The following is a 21680-nucleotide window of genomic DNA, read 5'->3' on the forward strand; positions in this document are numbered from 1 at the left end:
GACTATAGGCGCCTGCCACCATGCCCGGCTAATTTTTGTATTTTTAGTAGAGACAGGGTTTCACCATATTGGCCAGGCTGGTCTCAATCTCCTGACCTCGTGATCCCTCCGCTTCGGTCTCCCAAAGTGCTGGGATTACAGGCATGAGCCACCGCGCCCAGCCAGGAATAGGAATTCTTAACGTCCCACAGCCAATTCCCAGGAGAGGAAAGCTTGTTCCAATCAGGGCCTAGGCTTCTTTTGGCACAGTCCATGAACAAAAGCTATTTTCAGAAATTCAGGCATCAGACATTACATCATATAGACAAAAGAAAATTCTTTCCTCCCCAGATGTTTACTGAGACAACAAATATCCAAAACATGAACCACCAAAGAAGAAAACAACTAGACCTTCACACGCAACCATTAGAGAACAAGCAAATGAAGGTGAGGACAAAGGCGCCAGCAGGCTCCCGGTGCTGCCTCTATCTGCGGCGCAATTCTAAACAAGGAATGGCTCCATGAGAGCCGATCATGTGAAAGGAATTCCCTTAACAGCGGCCCTGCAATCACAAGTCTGTGTCCACAGGCTTGAATTGTCATCACAGATAGGCATGGCTTTGATTCGACACTGGCTCCTTCAGTGAACTCATTCTCGTGGCTTTCCTATGCAGATGGCCCTCATCCTACAGCTCTCAGCACCCAGCAGGTGGCTGTGCTCTGCTTCTCTATCTCCAGCCATCAACGGGACATTTCCATGGACTGGCCAGCTGTCTAATTCATCTTGTCCCAAATAGATCATCATCGCCCACACTGACTTCTTATCCTCAGCTCTGCTGTTTCTGCCAGCAGATTTAAAATTCTTCTCATGGTATAGGTGAGACATCACCTTCTCTTTCCTTTACCCCAATACTCAGCTTCAAAATGTTTCTCAACTTAGCAGCTTCCTCTCATTGTCACTGCCACTGCTACTGCGTCAGTCCAGGATGGCATCGCCCCATACCTGTTACTCTAACAATCTCTTAAACTGATCTCTCAAACTCTTCTCCCTCTTCTGCCTAGTCCATCCTGTCTACCACGGGCCAACCGATCTTCCCACAGCGCTGCTTTCATTGTTTCACGAAAACCCACAATTTTTTCTTATGATATCAAGCCATGATGCCTCTGCCTGGCTTTCTGCAGCCTCCATAACCTATCCTCTGAAAACGGCTTCTCTTTCTGGTGCCGACTCTTTGCTTTCCGATGAGCCACACTCCTCATACTCTTCAGCAAATATTTACTGAGCAAATATTTGCCCTAGCAGCCTTGCTTTCCAGTGCAGGTACTCTCACATTTTAGTCCATTGTGAACTTTGTTCTGAATGAATCCTTACTTCCTCAGTAAGTCTATTATTTCTGGCTAAATGATATACAGAAAGAGAAATGGAAAAAAAAATAGTCCCTGTCTTAAAGAACTTACAGTCTAATTGGGGATGAACAATAAAGAAATTAACCAATGCAACAAATCAAAATGCAGTAAGAACCTATGCATTGATAGAGTTACAAGCAAAGCACTATGGGAGAAGAAGATATGATTCATCTGATTTGAGGAGACTGAGGGAGGCGTCATGAAAGAGGTATCTTTAAAGCCTGGAGAGGACTTGACAGGCAGAGAGAGGACAGGAATAACAGGAGCAAAGAGGGTGATGGGGGAATGTGGGCAGAGATGTCAAGATCAGACCAGATCTCTACCTTGCTACAGTCATTCCCATCTCTGTGCCTTTACCCATCTTTTCCCTCCCAGCTCGGAGGCCCTCCCCTGCTCACCAATCGCACCTTTCAAATCTCAGCTTTCAAAACTCAAGCACAAATCCTAGCTTCTTCACAGTGATACCAATGATTTATTACATGTAATTCCTCTCTCCTGTGTTCAAGTAAAAATCACATCTGACAGAAATGGTGCAGCTTAGATTTTTATGTATTCTCTACAAATTTCTCTGTAAACTAGAGATTCAGTTCATTAAATCAGTAAGGGAGAATATGGACATAAAATAAATAAGGCCTGTGTGAGGCAGAATAATGGCCCCCAAAGATGTCCACATCCTCATCCCTGTTATCTGTAGGATGTTACCTCATATGGCAAAAGGGACTTTGCAGATGTGATTAAGGGTAAGGACATCGAGATGGAGCAATTATTGGATTATCTGGGTGGGCCCAGTCTAATCACATAAATTCTTAAAAGTGGGAGAGGCAGGCAGGAAGTAAGTATGTCAGAGAGCTGTGACATGAGAAGGATTTGGCCCAGTGGTGGCTTTGAAGATGGAGAGAGGGGACCATGAGTCAAGGAACGTGGGCAGCTCTAGAGGACAAGAATAGCCCTTAGATGACAGCCAGCAAAAGAAGGGGAACCTCAGCCTACGACTGCAAGGAGCAGAATCCTGCCAACAACCCAAATTAGCTGGAAACAGATTCTCCTTTAGAGCGTTAGAAAACAATGCAGCCCTACCAACATCGTGATTTTGGTCCACTGAGACTGTATTTGACATATAGAACTGGAAAATAATAAACTTACATTGTTTTAAACAACCAAATTGTGGTAATTTGTTATGGCAGCAATAGAAAACTAATACAGGCTCTATGTTTTCTCAGTGGGTGAAGGCCAAGATTATTTCTTAAAAATATATATTTATGGCTGGGTGTGGTGGCTCACACCTGTAATCCCAGCACTTTGGGAGTCCGAGGTGGGCGGATCATGAGGTCAGGAGATCGAGACCATCCTGGCTAACACGGTGAAACCCCATCTCCACTAAAAATACAAAAAATTAGCCAGGCATGGTGGTGGGCGCCTATAGTCCCAGCTACTTGGGAGGCTGAGGTGGGAGAATGGTGTGAACCTGGGAGGCGGAGCTTGCAGTGAGCCGAGATCGCGGCACTGCACTCCAGCCTGGGTGACAGAGCAAAACTCCATCTCAGAAAATAAATAAATAAATAAATAAATAAATTATCATAAATATAGAAACTGGCAACATTTAAAAATTCCATTTCATTTAAATGGTGGTGAATAAAGAAAATGGAATTTTAACCTTTCTCTATTACTAAGGAATTAGGCAGAAAAATATTAAAGCATAAAAAACTTCATAATAACCAACCACAGTGTTCAGTCAGCAACATTCATTTTCTCAGGGTGGCATTCCTCCCCACCCCCAACTAGGACACTTTCTTTTTGGTAGGACCTACGTCCTATAATCCTGTTCTATCACAGTATAGTCACGTGTCACTTAATGACTGGGATATGTTCTGAGAAATGTGTTGTTAGCCAATTTTGTTGTTGTGTGACCATCATAGTGTACTTACACAAACCTAGATGGTATAGCTTACTACACACCCAGGCTGTATAGTATAGCCTATTGCTCCTAAGCTACAAACCTGTACAGCATATTACTGTATTGAATACCATAGGCAACTGTAACACAATGGCAAGAATTTGTGTATTCAACCATATCAAAATGTAGAAAAGCTACAGTAAAAACACAGTATCTTATGGGACCACCATTGTATGTGTGGTCCATCCTTGACTGAAATGTTATTATGCAGTACATGATTATAATTAACAAAGGGTTAGCTATACCATAGTCATTCAATACAATGATAAAAATATCCACTAACTTCTGTTCTGGATTCGAAGTACAATAAATTTTAGTCCCTCATTTATTGAGTACCTGCCAGATCCACCATGCTGGGTGCCAAGTGAGATGCAAAAACAAAGACAACATAATCTCTGTCCAAAGACACCTTTTTAATGCAACTGTAAGAGCAAAATAAATGCTAAAAGAGATGCAGAAGTAATGCATCAAGGGAGGGTTCGGGGCTTCAGCACGGTGAGTTCAAAAAAGAGGTGGGACCAGGCATGGTGGCTCATGTCTATAATCCCAGCACATTGGGAGACTGAGGCAGGCAGATCACTTGAGGGTCAGGAGTTCAAGACCAGCCTGACCAACATGGTGAAACCCTCTCTCTACTAAAAATACAAAAATTAGCTGAGTGTGGTAGCTGGTGCCTGTAATCCGGACTACTCGGGAGGCTGAGGTGGGAGAATCGCTTGAACCCAGGAGGCGGAGGTTGCAGTAAGCCAAGATCAACGCCACTGCACTCCAGTCTAGGTGACAAAGCGAGACTCTGTCTCAAAAAAAAAAAAAAAAAAAAAGTGGTGGGCTTCAAGCCAGATATGAAAACTCTACATTTCATTGTTAAAATAATTTTGAAGGATGCTATAAAAATGTTTATATTTTTCAATGTTATTAAACATTTACAAGTAGCATTTACCTAGCAACCAATGCCAATTCTTTTTCATTAAAACAGGTAATCTACTAGGCAAAACTTCATTAACTTGGCTTCAGTTACATTATTTAAATTAATTAGATCTTACTTTTTTTTTTTTTTTTGAGACAGAGTCTTGCTATGTCGCCTAGGCTGGAGTGCAATGGCGTGATCTCGGTTCACTGCAACCTCTGTTTTCTAGGTTCAAGCGATTCTCTCTGCCTCAGCCTCCCAAGTAGCTGAGATTACAGGCAGGTGCCACCACGCCTGGCTAATTTTTGTATTTTTAGTAGAGACAGAGTTTCACCATGTTGGCCTGGCTGGTCTCGAACTCCTGACCTCAGGTGATCTGGCGCACCGGCCTCCCAAAGTGCTAGGATTACAGGCGTGAGCCAATGCGCCTGGCCACTTCTTTAATTATTCCAAAGTTCAGGTTAGTTGTCAATATAACAGACATGGATTATTAAACTTTTGTTGTACTACCAAAAATCCATTTAGCTCACTATACAAAACATCTTAAAGCTTTTACCACTTCCAGTGATTTTTGTGGTTAATTCTGTCCCTCAACAAAGTAACTAAGGAGTGTCTGGGATCACATTTAGACATTGCCTCTCCTAAGAGTACATATCTAGTTTTTAACATCTTAGAAATCTTTTATTTTTAAATTCTACTCAATCAGCATTTATTCAGTACCTACTATGTATTTCTTTTACTACGTAAAAGAAATATCAGGTAAAAGGTTTTGATGAGTGATTGCAACAAACCAATCATCCAGCAAACATTTCCCAAGCGGCATCTGTGCACATCTCCCAGTAGAATCAGTGCTTCAGTTGACCCTGCCTAAGGCGCTCCTGGGGAAATTCCTCTTGAGGGACAGCAACTTTGAAAAGGCTCACCAAAAAACACTCTAGAGTCACCAGACTAGAGGCATCTTTAAATGTTTTTTTCTTTTTCCCCCCCACCAATGATTCTCAAAGATAGGGCATCCCATCAACCATGCTAGAAAGATCAGATGATTACCTGCTTTAAAAATCTTTACTAGACAATTTTGCTTCCCAAACTCTCTTGGTGAATACATTCTGGTTTTTATAAATTTTTGCAGGAGAGATTAGAGGGCGGGCTAGGGCCTGTGCGTGGGTGGAGACAGGCAGGAAGTGTGTGTGGAACAGAGAAAAAGAGGAAGGGAGTGTAGGAACAAAAATTACTTAGGGTTAAGAATCGTAGGACATTCCTGAGTTTATGACATAATTTGGGGAATTGCATATGCCACTTTCATCTCATCAAGAAGGACTTTAGGAGTGATGACAGCTTTGAATTGAGGAGTCATTTACTAAAGGATTCAACATGTGTTCTGGGAGTCACAAAGGAAAAGTCAGAAAAGTGATTCCACAAGCAGACAGCATTCTGTCTTTCTTCCCTGCTTTTATGGAATTATCCTAGCTTCCTCCTCTCTGGAGGTTTTCTAAGAACGGATATTCACACCGGATTTCAGAGGCTACATGCTGTACTGGGTCTATGGCGCGACCTCGAACAGAACAAACCCAAATAAAGAGGACAAACACAGCATGTTCTTGCTGCTGAAAACCTCATTCCTTCCCAGCAGACTACTATGGTGTTGGGAAATAATTGGGAAAGAAAGTCCTTTTTTGCGTACATGAAGCTTGCTCAATGAATTCAGAGTGTTCTCTCTGGGAAGACTCAAGGCCACAGGGAAACATCTGTCTATTCTCTCAGCAGTCACTTACACTATCTGTTCCAGATGTTCTGATTCTGAGCCAGGAACAGAGACCAACATTCTCTTTGACTCGAAGGTGGTTAAACTCCCACAGATTTAACATCTTGCCAAATGTGTGTTCTGATAGCTTCTGGTGGAGCTTTATGCTTCATTTATTCAAGGAATACTATCATATTTAAGTAGCTCGACATTATTTTATGTAATTTTCATTAATGGACTTGGAAGTTGCAAAAAAAAAGAAAAAAGAAAATGAGAAGATTCTCTACACAAATTAAAACAAGAGTCCATTTTCCATGTGTTTAGATTGTTGAAAAATAAAATGGTTGATGATACCAACTGTTGCTGGGGATGGGGGAAAAGGTACTTTTGTAACTGATAGGAAAATAAACCAGTTCAATATGTCTGGAACAACCTAACATTCTCTATTAAAATTAAAAATACATATGTACTTTGACTTAGCAGTTCCATCCCTGGGAATCTAGTCCGTAGAGGTACCTACACACATTTATCAAGACATATAAAAAATATTTTGCTTATCTTTTTGAGAAACAACTGAATGTCACTCATTCCTAGAAGTCACGACTTTCCTGGAAGACTGAGGACAAGAGCATACATGGAGCTCCACTTACCTGTTGTTTAATGCTCCCCCAAGGTCACAGTCACATGGTCGACATCCATCCAAATCATTGCTTAAGCCCCAGTGCTCTGGCTGAAGAACAAAACATGAAACGTGTAATGGTAAGTTTCTGTAATCATACAATAGACTCAGCAAGAAGCAAGTTAAAGTGTGTTTCGGCTGTTCCATCAAATGCTGATTTTCATCATTAAAGCAGAAAGCCAACAAAAGGAAGGAGTATTCTGAAATCAAGAAACCTGAGCTGCAGGCACTGGCGTCAGAGAGCCGTTCACCATCAACATGATCATGCCAGGTCACAGACTAGCTGCTTTGCCCTATAGATAACCTCCACCCAACAACTAATAAGAGCAAGCAGTAAAGATGCCAATTTTCCTCATTATAATTACTCTGGCTGTAAGAGAATTATGGCAAGTATTTGGCAGGCCTTTAAATTTGCCCTCAGTTCAGTCTGTCATAAATCCCATACAGAAAGCCCTCCAACAATTTATGTGGAAATATAGCATACGGCTATGACTATTCTCACAACTGAGCTGTGAGGAACTCAAATCTTTAGAGCACTAGAGATGGAAATAAAGAGAAATGGAACAGTAGGGAAGAGGAGCTCTGTGCACTTCAAAAATGAGTATATAAAAACAGGTTCACCAATTTATTTTATTTATTTTTTTGAGACGAAGTCTTGCTCTGTTGCCCAGGCTGGAGTGCAGTGGTGTGATCCCAGCTCACTACAACCTCTGCCTCCTGGTTTCAAGCAATTTTCCTGCCTCAGCCTCCCCAGTAGCTGGGATTACAGGCATGTGCCACCACACCCAGCTAATTTTTGTATTATTTTTAGTAGGGATGGGGTTTCACCATGTTGGCCAGGCTAGTCTTGAACTCCTGAGAAGTGATCCACCTGCCTCAGCCTCCCAAAGTGCTGGGATTACAGGCATAAGCCACGGTGCCCAGCCTATTTTATTTATGATTTAAAAAAAATTTAGAGATGGGGTCTTGCTGGTCTCAAACTTATGACCTCAAGCATTCCTCCTGCCTCGGCCACCCAAAGCACTGAGTTTACAAGTATGAGCTACCACACCTGACCAGGCTCATCAATTTAAATTAGACTTCCAGAAATCTCCTTTAAGAGTGTATTAAGATTATATATAAATATACATATTTAATGGTAATAATTTGGGGGCAGTGAATCCTCCCTAAATTAGAAAGTATAACAATATTATTAAAAACACACATTTTTAAAAACTTATCTCATAATTATCCTACTCGGAATTATTACAGTGAACTTTTTGGTGTATTTCCTTCCAGATTTTGTTTTCCTTGATGAATTTTATTTCCTACATAATCAAGATACTATTCACATCCTGTGTTTTTTTTTTTTTTTAATATAGCAAGCAGCATGAGCATTTCCTGATGTTATTGTCATTTTCAGTGGCAACCAAATATTACATTGTATAGAAGTCCCCACACTTACTTAACTATTTTTCCACTGTTGTTTCCAAGTCTTCTGCTATGATTAATAAAAGATGCAATGAGTCTTCTGGTGAATAAATCTTTGTCCAATTTTCTGATTTCATTAGAATAGATTCCCAGAAGTAGGGTTACCGGGTCAAAGGGTATGCACATTTCTACAAGCTACTGATATGTATCTCCAAAATGCTTTTCACAAAAGTACAAACCAGTATGGATGCCCATCAGCAGCCAAGAAGTACCAATACCTCATGATATCCTAATAGTAAACATTCCCATTTTTAAAAACTTGTGTTAATTGTGTCTATAAAAGTGGTATTTGATTGTGGTTTTACTTTACACTTCTAACAGGGATGGTGACCATCTTGTCAAATTATCCATTAGTAATTCCTATTGTGTGAATTGTCTACTCACGTCTTTGAACACGTCCACGTGAGGGTGACAGTAGACTCCACAATGGCGAAAAGCCTTCTCTATTGAAACATGTCATCCTCACAAACCACCCATCCCATGTAATGAGGATTTACTTACCAGGCACTGGTCACAATGCTGTCCTGTCACCAGACGCTTGCAATAACAGTGACCTGTCTCGGAATCACAAGGATTCCCTCCAGGAATCGTTCCCAGAGGATTGCAAGCACAAGCTGTATTAAAACAAAATGCAGTGGAGAAACACAGACCACGTGAGTCTCAAATAATAGTCTGGCTTTGGAATTAGAAAGTAAAATGGGAATTCCAAGCACAAGAAAACTCCCAAACTTTTTAGCAAACAGACCTACATTTACAACCAAATGGATCTTCACCGCTTAAATCATAGAAGCCTTCTTTGCAAACATCACAGTGTTCTCCTTCCACATTTAATTTACACCGACACTGGCCAGCAATGAGACCAGTAGAAAAATCAGTATAGCTGTCACAAATTCCCTCATTTTGAGAGCCAGCTGGGTCACACGTACATCCTGAGAAGAATGCAAAGCACCAGGTTAAAATCAGGAGGAAACTCAATGTATCTTTGTATAAATACACATATTCCCTTCATCCCTCTAAATCTCACAAAAGTCGACTAAAAGCAGCACAACTACCAAGTAAATTCCACTCCCAGCATCTTCGACTGCAATTACAATAACAATGCTGGCTTTGCTGCTCATACTATGAGCTCTGAGACTACAGACTATTCAATTTGGAAGAAATCTGAAGTAGGTCCCACACAGTGACATTTCCCAACATACGTTCACAGAAATTAGGATCTCGGATGTCCCTCTCTGGGTGCTGGTAGTAAAACGGCTTGCACTGCTCACAGTTGCGCCCCATGGTGTTGTGCTGACAGTCATCACACACGCCTCCACTGATGTTCCCCGTGGCCAGGTAAACAGCCATGTCAAAGTGACATGAGCTGGAATGTTCATTGCAGTTACATTCTGCGTGACAAGAGCAACGTCAAGAAAAGCTTTTTAAATCTATGGACCAATGGAGGATGGGGGTGGCAGGAAGGAAGATCCTTTAGGAAACCAGGGACTAAGTACAGACAAAACGGCAGTCAGCAAGCAGGACTCCTGGGGAAAAAGGACGCATCCACCGAGAACACTGTTTAAACCCTAAAGTAGATGAGAAACCTCAAAAATGTGAGCTTTATAAAATAGTTATCTGACCTCTGTGGAAGAGAATGGGCTATGAAAAATGGAAAACTCTAAGGGAAAGTCCCTTTGGAAGTGTATGACAGAGGATGGCTGCCATCCCACTGAGGGCGCTTTCTGGTCCACTCGGGGTGGGACTGGATGGAAGGACACTGTAGTGAGGGACCTTCCAGATGATGTGCTGCTAGGAAAGCCTGTCCACGGGCTCCCTGCTTCGAGGACCGTGAGGCCTGAAGGATGGATTCCCTCCTCCGTATTCCCATATTCCCACCACCACACCAGGCCAGACCACAGTAAGGAAGGTAGGTCATCTGTTTAACAGCCAGCTAGCTGACCTCCTTGGGCACAGCGCTTCCCTCTGTGAGCCCATTAGGCAGTCATCTTGGCACCACCCAGCTTTAATCATCTCGCTCTCGGGCTTAACAATCCCATTCTTGTCTTTGCACAGGGAAGCTTGACTCAGCCTGGCCCTCCTGGGGCTCTGCACTCCAGCCTCCCACCTTGACTGTCTCCCCCTGCAACACAACAGCCTGCAGAAGAGGTACTATGTCTTATCTCCTCACATCCTTGGTGCCCAACAGAGTACTGCTCTCAATACACTGGTTGAACTGAACCTTGGAGTAATCCTTCCCAGCATGGACTCTGTGATGGTTTCAAGAACATCCTTGCGGCCTTGTGCTTCATGTTGTTGTTCTTACCTGAACTCCCTCCCACCTTCCTACCTCTCTTTTCCTTTTCTTTCCTCTCTCTCCTTCATTCCTTTCCTCCCTTTCCCTTCCTCCTTCCCTCCCTTCCTTCTCCATGTTAAGTATCCATCAAGGGCCATCTGGGTTTTACCTACAAAGCCTTGACCACTCCAGCTCTCGTTGGCTGCTGAACTTCTATAATAGTCCTTCTCAGTGGGGGCAGAGGCAGAGCTGCTCTTCAAGGGGAGGACACGCATCAGAATCACTGTGTGTGGAGTGGGGAGGGGCAGTGGTGTCACCGGCTACATCTCCACCCAGAGAAAACCCCTGAGATGGATGGAGGGAGGTATGCTAGAGGCCGCAGCTGGACTGGCACAGAAACAAGGCCGACAATGCTACTCCATATCTCTTAGACCTTCATGAGCTACCCTGCCATATTTTTCCTTCATTTTCTCTCATGGTCATCTTGCCTTAAAAACAGCCCTGGCGCGGTGGCTCACATCTGTAATCCCAGCACTTTGGGAGGCCGAGGTGGGTGGATCACTTGAGGTCAGGAGTTCAAGACCAGCCTGACCAACATGATGAAATCTCTCCTCTACTAAAATTACAAAAAAAATTAGCAGGGCATGGTGGCACGCGCCTGTAGTCTCAGCTACTCCAGGAGAATCGCTTGAACCCGGGAGGCAGAGGTTGCAGTGAGCCGCCTGTGCCACTGCACTCCAGCCTAGGCGACCAAAAAAAACAGGTACAATGTCAAGGACAGCACCTTAGTTTTCTACTGTAGCTGCCAAACTACTCAGGTCAGTGTCAAATACATAGGGGCTGCTCAGTGAATATTAATTAATTTAAATGAATGCATATTGTTGGTTGTCTAGGAGTATCAGGGTAAAGCTGCAAAAAAGATGTAACTTTTCTTCCCTCTGCAAAACAGTACACTGTTACAATACCTCTAATTAGGAAATGGATACTAGAGCCTGAATGGATTTAAAATGTCCCTTCAACACAGACTTACTTTTACAGGCGTTGCTGTTTCGGCCTTCAGCAGGTCTCCAAGGTAAATCATGGTAGAAATCCATGCAGAGTTCACAGTTTAAGCCCTTGGTGTTATGCCTGCACATGCAGTGTCCATGAACCTTGAAAGTTATAAAAACAGGAGAGAGCAAAGGCAGAGATGTATGAATAGCCACATTCCTCCATAATCAATTGAAAGTTTAAAACTCTTTTTCGTACTAATCTCTAGCTCACCACAGAAAAGGGTTGTTTGGTTGTTTTTATTTTCTCCCTCCCTGCAGTGAGTTGTCTGTCTTGTTAATGGCTACATGCCCCATCTCTAGAATGTTCCCATTACATAGTGGATGCACAAGAAATATTTTATTATCTATGAAAAGAACCCAGATGAACAAAATTACTTAAAATTAAAAAAAAAAAAACAAACTAGTTACTTAAGATTTTTTTTAAGAAAACATATTGTAATAGAAATCTACAAAAGTTATAATGTAGAACTAAATGCATACATACCACCTGGAAACCAATTTATATTACTGCATGATTTACCACTTAGCCAAATAACCATTTCTTTTAAAAGGTTTTTGTTAGCTAGCTTATTTTAGTTTTTTTTACTTCAGGCATAGCACTTAAATTTTTCTTTCAATGACAGTAAAATTTTAAAAATCATTTATCACATTTACATTTATGTAAGGAAATACAAGATCTCGAAAAAGAAATATATTAATTTGCCTGATGAAAGGCCCATGATATACGATTTTGCCTTGTGTCAGTGTAAGGCACACTTACCACCCTTGAGGCATATAAATGATAAATTAATTATGGCCTTTTGGTCCACTAAATATGCGTGTATATGGGCATCTCACCTTAACAAGAGTTTCTACAGAATGGAATTCAGGAACAGGACAGACAGGTCCCTCCTGGACCCACTTTGGTAGGAATGCAGTTAGCAGAAGACTAAAGTCCTGTTATTACCAGGTGGTTTTACCTAAACTGAAAACCAGTTCCAAAGCACATACCATAAGACCCTACTGTGCCTAAATCAACAGCACATGCTGTGAGACCCATGATAGTAACAGGACATTAGCTACACAGCTGATTTGTTATGCTGTAAAGGGAACATAATCTACCTAGCATTCTCTGAAAGAGGGACCAATAAGATTTGAGAAATACCTCCCTCCCCTTCAGGCTCCGTCAAAAATTCAACTTTTGTTGTGCAACAGAAGTTCTAACTGGAGTAAAGGGAAGGCAGAAGTTTTTAAAGGGCTGAATACACTCAATCCTGTACCTTCTCTGAAAAGGACTCACAATCTTTGAAAAGGCAAGAGCATGTAAGCACAGCCTTCATGAGGGGAGGCCACAGCTTAGTGGAAGGAACCCCAGGGCAGAGTGAGGAGAGGCTTGAGCTCCCACCTGCTGCTCATTTACTTAGGGCTCTCTAGTAAATTACTTAATCCTTGGGCTCCTCTATCACCAATAGTTGGTCTAGGTGATCTTGTAAGTCCTATCTGGCTTTAAAATCCTCTAGGTCTGTAAGAATTCTCCTAGATACTAGTAGAATACTTTAAACACATCTATCCATTTGGCAAATCACCCAAATCCCAAATTTCAAAATGTACATAAGTTGCAAACGTGGCATAAAAGTGGGAAAAGAATGGAATTACGAGGAAAAGATAGAAAGAAACCAACTCCATTTGATCCCTAAAATGATATCCCATTGGTATGGGTTAAAATTTTCTAGCTTGGCCGGGCGCGGTGGCTCACGCTTGTAATCCCAGCACTTTGGGAGGCCGAGGCGGGCGGATCACAAGGTCAGGAGATCGAGACCACGGTGAAACCCCATCTCTACTAAAAAAATACAAAAAATTAGCCGGGCGTGGTGGCGGGCGCCTGTAGTCCCAGCTACTCGGAGAGGCTGAGGCAGGAGAATGGCGTGAACCCGGGAGGCGGAGCTTGCAGTGAGCCGAGACTGCGCCACTGCACTCCAGCCTGGGCGAAAGAGCAAGACTCGGTCTCAAAAAAAAAAAAAAAAAAATTTTCTAGCTGTGGGCAGGGTGCATTGGCCTGTAATTCCAGCACTTTGGGAGGCCAAGGTGTGCGGATCACTTGAGGTCAGGAGTCTGAGATCGGCCTGACCAATATGGAGAAGCCCTGTCTCTACTAAAAATACAAATTTAGCCAGATGTGGTGGCGCGAGCCCGTAACCCCAGCTACTTGGGAGGCTGAGGTGTGCGGATCACTTGAGGTCAGGCGTTTGAGATCAGCCTAGCCAACATGGTGAAACCCCATCTCTACTAAAAACACAAAAATTAGCCAGACATGGTGGTGTGGGCCTGTAATCCCAGGTATTTGGGCACAAGAATTGCTTGAACCCAGGAGGCGGAGGTTGCAGTGAGCTGAAATTGCACCACTGCACTCCAGTCTGGGTGACAGAGCAAGACTCTGTCTCAAGAAAAAAAAAATTCCGTTTCTTTGGGTTGAGATCAATTTATGCCTTCTAGCATAATTGAGGTTTTTAATCTTACCTAATATAAAGGCAGACTCAATTGTTATTTAGACAACTTTTTTTTTTTTTTTTTTTTTTTTTTTTTTTTTTGGAGACAGAGTCTCGCTCTGTCACCCAGGCTGGAGTGCAGTGGTGCAATCTCGGCTCACTGCAAGCTCCGTCTCCCGGGTTCACGCCATTCTCCTGCCTCAGCCTCTCCGAGTAGCTGGGACTACAGGCGCCCGCCACCACGCCCGGCTAATTTTTTTTGTATTTTTAGTAGAGACGGGGTTTCACCGTGGTCTCGATCTCCTGACCTCGTGTATTTAGACAACTTTTTAATCCTTGTTGACTAAAATATCTACTTTAGCAATAGCCTGAAGCAACAAATTCCAAAAATTCATCGTCTATGAAATGAGTAGTCTGTACATTCTCCGTGTCCAAGAAACTCTTCAAAGAGAAAATCAACAATCAACTACCTGTATGGTGCAAAGGGCTAAATGTAACTCTGTAAAACTAAAACCCCCAGAAAATGTAAAAGGCTTAAGGTGAGACTAGCTTCACTTTGCATTTTATTACCAGCCATATAAAGGAGAAAGGTGCACAGAAGGCTTACTTACCATTCCTTCCACTTCTTCATTGAATCCATCCACAGGGGCACATTCGCTGGCATGACCATAGCAGAAGCAATTTCCTCGAACCACCATATCATAAACTGCATAATAATACTTTTCTCTGATTTCCATTCTGGAATCCAGAAGGTTATCTCCCAAAGTATGCAGTTTCACAAACTTGATCCTCAAGTTGGTAATTTTTAATAAATCTAAGAAGGTCATCAAGAAGATGAAAAGTCTGATCAGACAAGCAAGAATTTTTTTTTTTTTTTTGCATCATTTCTTTGTAGAGAAAGGCAGGATACATGAAAATAGCTTAAGTTCCCCCTCTTGTATGATCTAAATGACTCCAATAGTGAAGCCTAACATGACTGGAAAGAGGAAAGGTTACTGCCCTCTCATCAGTTTCATAAGAATGTCGGCCAGGCGTGGTAGCTCACACCTGTAATCCCAGCACTTTGGGAGGCCAAGGTGGGTGGATCACTTGAGGTCAGGAGTTCGAGACCAGCCTGGCCAACATGGCAAAGCCCCATCTCTATAAAAATACAAAAATTAAGCCGGGTGTGGTGGCTCACACCTGTAATCCCAGCATTTTGGGAGGCCAAGGTGGGCGGATCACCTGAGGTCAGGAGTTCAAAACCAGCCTTGACCAACATGGTGAAACCCCGTCTCTACTAAAAATACAAAAATTAGCTGGGCATCATGGCATCCGCCTGTAATCCCAGCTACTAGGGAGACTGAGGCAGGAGAATTGCTTGAACCTGGGAGGTGAAGGTTGCAGTGAGCCAAGATTGTGCCACTGCACTCCAGCCTGCACAACAAGAGCGAAACTGTTTCAAACAAAAAGAAGAAAGAAAAATTAGCAGCCAGGTGTTGTGGCAGGCATCTGCAATCCCAGTTACTCTGGAGGTTGAGGCAGGTGAATTGCTTGAACAACAACAAAAGAGAGTATCTATTCTGTGATGGGTCTGTTTGCAGAACAACTATTCAGGAAGAAGTGTGAAAGTGGAGAAATTATAAGAATGCAGCTGCATGACTGCTGGAACCTGCGGGCAGACAGTAATTTGAAGTAGCGCAATGCCATCTGCTTCCCACAGCAATTAGTGTCAGTTTCAACATCAGAAAATTCCATTCAGGTGGGAAAAGATTTATCAAAGCACTCCAATTCTCATTGTTATTATAAGATAGTTAGAAACATTTTTGTTTCTACTTTTGGAAGGGAAAATTTGAAATTTCCCACCACTTAAATGACATCCAAGTTACCAAAATAGTGTTAACGCTATAGAATAACTACAACCTAAGGACAGAACATTTCAAGTTTTTAAGCAACATTTTGGTCCACAACTTTTTTGTTCCAGTTTTACAAAATGTTTCCACATTTCTCAATATTATATAGTGACATAAGCATAAAGAAGCTTAGTATTAGGATGTGGGGCAAATTATTTTTTCTCAAATACAAGTTACTTGTAAATCAATTTTATCTTTCCCTCTTCTTCCTAGATCTGCAGACTTATGCTTATCATAAACGCTGGGCTACCAATTCATTCTATAGTAACCAGACAAACCAAGAGCCATTCACCATTCTCCACAGGGTTTTCACGAGTTACTAAGTTCTTCGTGCTAAACTGGATCCCCAGAGATTGATTCATCTGTCTGCACTCTCAAGCTCTGTAGCCTGAAGTGGCTCTTTACTGTCATTTATGTCTGTGCATTCTTATAATTTACAACATAAGACAACAGGGTAGTGGCCCAGTACATCAGATACTTTCACAGCCCAAATACAATTTCAAATGCTTTTAATATATGCATAGCTCACAATGAAGCTATAGAAATGGCTGTGGGTAGAAAGGAAAAGTCCATGTGTTAAACTTAGGTTCTTTGTAAAATCAAAAACTAAACAGAGAAACCGTGGTACTCCCCAACCGAATGGCAGTTATGAACGCCAACATTTTCTCCTGCACAAATCCTCCTGCACAAAATGAGCACAAGCGCCTATTGACAAGAGGCCAAACAACAAACTTGAAGAGCAGCTGGAGTATTTAGAAACTCTTGAACTGACCTTTGTGGAAACCCCTCAGTAGAGCAAATATGCTCCCCCAACTGTCTCCTGCCATATTTAACAAGTGAGCCTCATCTTGACTGCTATTCTAAGTGGCAAATCACTTTTGAAGTGAGTCTCAGGTCTCAACAATAGACAACTAAAGAGATATTGCTCCTTTGATTACAAGGTAAATCAAATGCGTGATCAGCTAACATGCATGCTTCCATAACATAGAAAAAGATTCTCCGATGCTATTTAACCACAAAAGACAAAAGAATCAAAATTATAAAGACAACACAGCCTCCAAGTCCAACAAATTTCACCTTAAAGGGAGCAGATGGTTGAGTCCTTTTAGGGACTTAGGGGGTGTCTGTCCCAGAGCCCATGTGGACATTTTTCACAACTGCATTTTGAGACATGCGGGAAAGGCCTCACGGCTCACTCAGAAATTGGCGCACAGCTGGACACATCTATTAAATATTTGTTTTACAACAGAATGAATGAGTAAATTACAGACCAGAGACAGGCTGGGCCACATGTAAAATTAATTTAAATGGGGAAGCAGCATTTTTCTGGCAATATTCCCTGGACTTCTTCCACTCTACTCTTCCATGCTTCAAGCTTGGAAGTTTTTTTGGGGCCTTGGTTAAAAATAGGACCTTGTGCAGCTGGGAAAGATCAGCAAGAATCAGCCCCGCCTCTACTCAACTGGTTGCACCTTAGTAGCAGGAGAGGCAGTCTCACCTTTCATTGCAACATTTGGGACTAGTCCTGTGCAAAACCCATACCAAAGCCGATGGTGACAGCAACATCAACATCAACAGCAACAACTGTAGCAACAGCTTTGATGTACTGAACACATTTATGATTTATGAACACATTTAAATCTAGGACTTTGTGACTCCAGAGCCCATTTTTTTTTTTTTTTTGAGACAGAGTCTCGCGAGCTCTGTCACCCAGGCTGGAGTGCAATGGCGTGATCTCGGCTCACTGCAACCTCTGCCTCCCGGGTTCAAGTGACAGGCGCGCACCACCACGCCTGGCTAACTTTTCTATTTTTAGTAGAGACGGGGTTTCAACATGTTGGTCAGGATGGTCTCAAACTCCTGACCTCGTGATCCACCTGCCTAGGCTTCCCAAAGTGCTGGGATTACAGGCGTGAGCCACCGTGCCCGGTGAGCCCATTCTTTTAATTACCATACATGCCTCCCAAGAAGATGAAAATGTAATTGTGTAATAAGAGCAGTTGCTGAATGTGGTAAAGAGCTCTGAACTGAGCACCATAACATATGGATTCAAGATCTGACTGCCATTTAATAGCCATATCACCTTATGTAATAACATCCAACTCTATAAGCTTCAGCTTATTTTTCTATTAAATGGAAATGCAACCCTCATTTTATTGAGTATATTGAGTATGGCAGAGACTTCTGATTTCTCTTCAGTATCCTTTCTTCCCTTGTTCCTTTGACAGTAAGAGCCCTCGCCGAGAGTGTTAGCAGAGCACATGAAACACCTAGAGATGTTTCCCAGTGTCTCCTGCAGTACAGTCATGTAACTAATTCTGGCCAATGAGATGTGAGCAGAAGTGACGTGCACAACTTCCACGTCTCATTTTTTTGTTTTCTGAGACAGAGTCTTGCTCTGTCACCCAGGCTGGAGTGCAGTGGCACGATCTTGGCTCAATGCAACCTCCGCCTCCTGGGTTCAAGTGATTCTCCTGCCTCAGCCTCCTGAGTAGTTGGGATTACAGGCATGTGCCACTATGCCAGCTAATTTTTACATTTTTAGTAGAGACAAGGTTTCACCATGTTGGCCAGGCTAGTCTCGAATTCCTGACCTCAAGTGATCCGCCCGCCTTGGCCTCCCAAAGTGCTGGGGATTATGGAGTGAGCCTCCACGCCTGGCCCGTGTCTCATCTTTAAATGGAATTTGCTTGCCTCGTCTTCCCTCTTCTCCCGAGTTGAGATGAGGACGTAGTGGTGGTGGTCTAACTCTAACCATGTGAATAAACCTGGAAACATGGATGGCCTTATAACTAGGGTTGCCAGATTTAACAAGTAAATATAAATGACACTCAGTTAAATTTGAATTGCAGACAAACATTTTTTAGGATAAAGTATGTCTCAAATATCACAAGGGACATGGTTATACCAACCACAAATATTGCATGGGACACACTTGTACTAGTCACAGGTATTATATGGGATATATGGGATATAGTTATGCTAAAAAAAAAATTATTTATCTGCAAATGTAACTGGGCATCACCCTGTATTTTATCTGGTAAGCTTAATTATGGCAATTGAGCTACATTTCTTCTCTAGAAAACTCTTTGGTGGGTTTTGTAAGAGAGAAAGAAACTTTCACCTTATTTGAACAACTAGATTTGGGGGGACACTTTGATACAAAAGCCCAATATACACCCTAATATACTAAGCAATAAAATAAGGTGTTATGATCAACATAATTACTTGATAACCTATCAATCTTATATCGGATATATTGTATTTACATCTTATATCAGATGTAAATGTATTCCCTATCAGTGGAGAGTAATTATTGCTAATTTCAAGACACTCTGGTCAGGTAATGCAGAGAAAGAAGGAAAAGGAAAAAGGTAGATTTAGCACTGAATATTTAGATTCTGAGTAAGACTTATTCCATGGTTGCTGTTTACCATCAAAACTTTTATTTGGGCCAGGCGTGTTGGTTCACGCCTGTAATCCCAGCACTTTGGGAGGCCGAGGCGGGTGGATCACCTGAGGTCAGGAGTTCAAGACCAGCCTGGACAACATGGTGAAACCCCGTCTCTACTAAAAATACAAAAATAAACTAGCTGGGCATGGTGGTGGGCGCCTGTAATCCCAGCTACTCGGGAGGCTGAGGCAGGAGAATCACCTGAACCTGGGAGGCAGAGGTTGCAGTGAGCCTAGATCGCGCCACTGCACTCCAGCCTGGGCAATAAGAGTGAAACTCCATCTCAAAAAAACAAAACAAAACAAAACAAACAAAAAATTTTCTTTGGGCCAGGCGTGCTGGCTCATGCCTGTAATCCCAGCACTTGGGGAGGCCAAGGTGGGAAGATCACCTGAGGTTGGGAGTTCAAGACTAGCCTGACCAACATGGAGAAACCCCGTCTCTACTAAAAATACAAAATTAGCTGGGAGTGGTGGCACATGCCTGTAATTCCAGCTACTTAGGAGGCTGAGGCAGGAGAATCGCTTGAACCCGGGAGGCGGAGGTTGCAATGAGCAGAGATCGCGCCATTGCACTCCAGCCTGGGCAACAAGAGCGGAACTCCGTCTCAAAAAACAAAACAAAAAAACAAACTAACAAGAAACACTTTTGTTTGAAAATGAACTTACTCTGTATCCTTGGGCTATAAGGATCTTCTATTTTGAAAGCAGGATCTAAAGCACGAAATATCACCTAAAAATGGAAACAAGAGTAATTGGTACTTCCGCAATAATCAAAAAGTAGATTTGCAAGTAGAATGTAAAACACAGAAGCAAACAAACCTCTCCTTCAGTTGAGGGTTCAATGTCAGAATATCGGGAATCACATATTATGTCATCGACTTTTTTCATGGGGCCAGTTGAAATGCCTGGAAACGAGGCCTCACAGTCATAGGCGAAGTATCTATACACACCCCAGGTTTTCCCAAAGTCGGACGATCGTTCTATCAGCATAGCAGCTGGACGGAATGTCTAAAGGCAGGAGCAAAAATCTCATTTGATGTTTTTTATTGGTAGTCTGTACTTTTTTTAATCTCAGGTAAAAATGTCACTCAACTGCATGCCACAAACTTGAACTGAATGTGGTTTGTATTTCAGACTGTGGCTGGATTTCAAATAATTCAAGCTGTTCCATAGAGCCTCTTCTTGCAAGGAAAGTGTCTAGCCTCTAAAATGTGCACTTTTCCCCACCCTACTGGATAAGTAAACTGTTTCTCTTTAGAAGCTGATTATAAACAGGCCTAAATAGCAAACACACTTTCATATATTTAGTCACCATGTCCACTGTAATATGAGTGGCAAGTTTGAGTGCTTGTTCCTTCATTCGTTCATTTAATCATTCAATAAATGTATGACTACCTCCTTAGTACCAGCCAGTGGCCTATATGCTGTATATGCTATACACAGTCCAATGAGGTACAGATATAGGTGTCAATAATTTGCAATATGCTATGTCAAACACCATAGTAGGGTCACATGCAGTGTGCTTTGGAAAAGGAAGAGGAAGAAATTAGTAACTCAAGAAGCTGGAAAATGGAGCAATTCCACATTATTAGGTATATACCTGGAAGAATTGAAAACAGGAACTCAAACAGACACTTGTACATGAATGTTCACCACAGCAGTGTTATTCACAATAGCCAGAAGGTGGGAACAACCCATGTACCCATCAACTGATGAAGATAAACAAAATGTGATTTATACATACTGTGAAATATTACTCAGCCATAAAAATGAAATGCTAATACATGCTAACAACATGGATGAACCTTGAAAGCATTATGCTAAGTGAAATAAGCCACACAAAAGGACAAATACTGTATGATTCCACTTGTATGAAATACCTAGAATTGGTTAAGTAATCAGAGACACAAAGTTGATTAGCAGTTACCAGGGGCTGGGCAGAGGGGCAATGGCCACAGAATTTCTGTTTGGGGTAATGAAAAAGTTCTAGAAATAGACAGTCTTAGTGGTTGCTCAATATTGTGAATATACCTAACACCACTGAATTATACACTTAAAAATAGTTAAAATGGTAAACTTTCTGTTATGGATATTTTACTGCCAAGAAAAAAAAAAGCTAGGAATACTTCACAGAGAAGAAGGCATCCAATTGGATCTTTTTTTGAGGCGGAGTCTCACTGTCGCCCAGGCTGGAGTGCAGTGGCACGATCTGGGTTCAATGCAACCTCTGCCTCCCGGGTTCAAATAATTCTCCTGTCTCAGCCTCCCGAGTAGCTGGGATTACAGACACACGCCACCACGCCTGGCTAATTTTTATATTTTTAGTAGAGATAGGGTTTCACCATTGGCCAGGCTGGTTTAGAACTCCTGACCTCAGGTGATCCACCTGCTTTGGCTCCCAAAGTG

General features: G+C 42.2%; 1 protein-coding gene across 1 annotated transcript in view; it reads right to left on the minus strand.

Annotated features, from left to right (window-relative positions):
* LAMB1 (laminin subunit beta 1) overlaps window positions 1-21680 on the minus strand; it is an 80454-nt gene that overhangs the window by 43412 nt on the left and 15362 nt on the right. The window contains exons 6-13 of the mRNA XM_055283645.2: window positions 20094-20282; window positions 19941-20004; window positions 14538-14740; window positions 11440-11560; window positions 9337-9525; window positions 8887-9066; window positions 8639-8751; window positions 6639-6718 (exon numbers count right to left, since the gene is read on the minus strand). Of these exons, the coding sequence (XP_055139620.1) occupies window positions 6639-6718; window positions 8639-8751; window positions 8887-9066; window positions 9337-9525; window positions 11440-11560; window positions 14538-14740; window positions 19941-20004; window positions 20094-20282 (1139 nt within the window). The remainder of the gene's footprint in view (window positions 1-6638; window positions 6719-8638; window positions 8752-8886; window positions 9067-9336; window positions 9526-11439; window positions 11561-14537; window positions 14741-19940; window positions 20005-20093; window positions 20283-21680) is intronic.

This window comes from Symphalangus syndactylus, chromosome 6, assembly GCF_028878055.3.
Source record: "Symphalangus syndactylus isolate Jambi chromosome 6, NHGRI_mSymSyn1-v2.1_pri, whole genome shotgun sequence".
Classification (NCBI taxonomy): Eukaryota; Metazoa; Chordata; class Mammalia; order Primates; family Hylobatidae; genus Symphalangus; species Symphalangus syndactylus.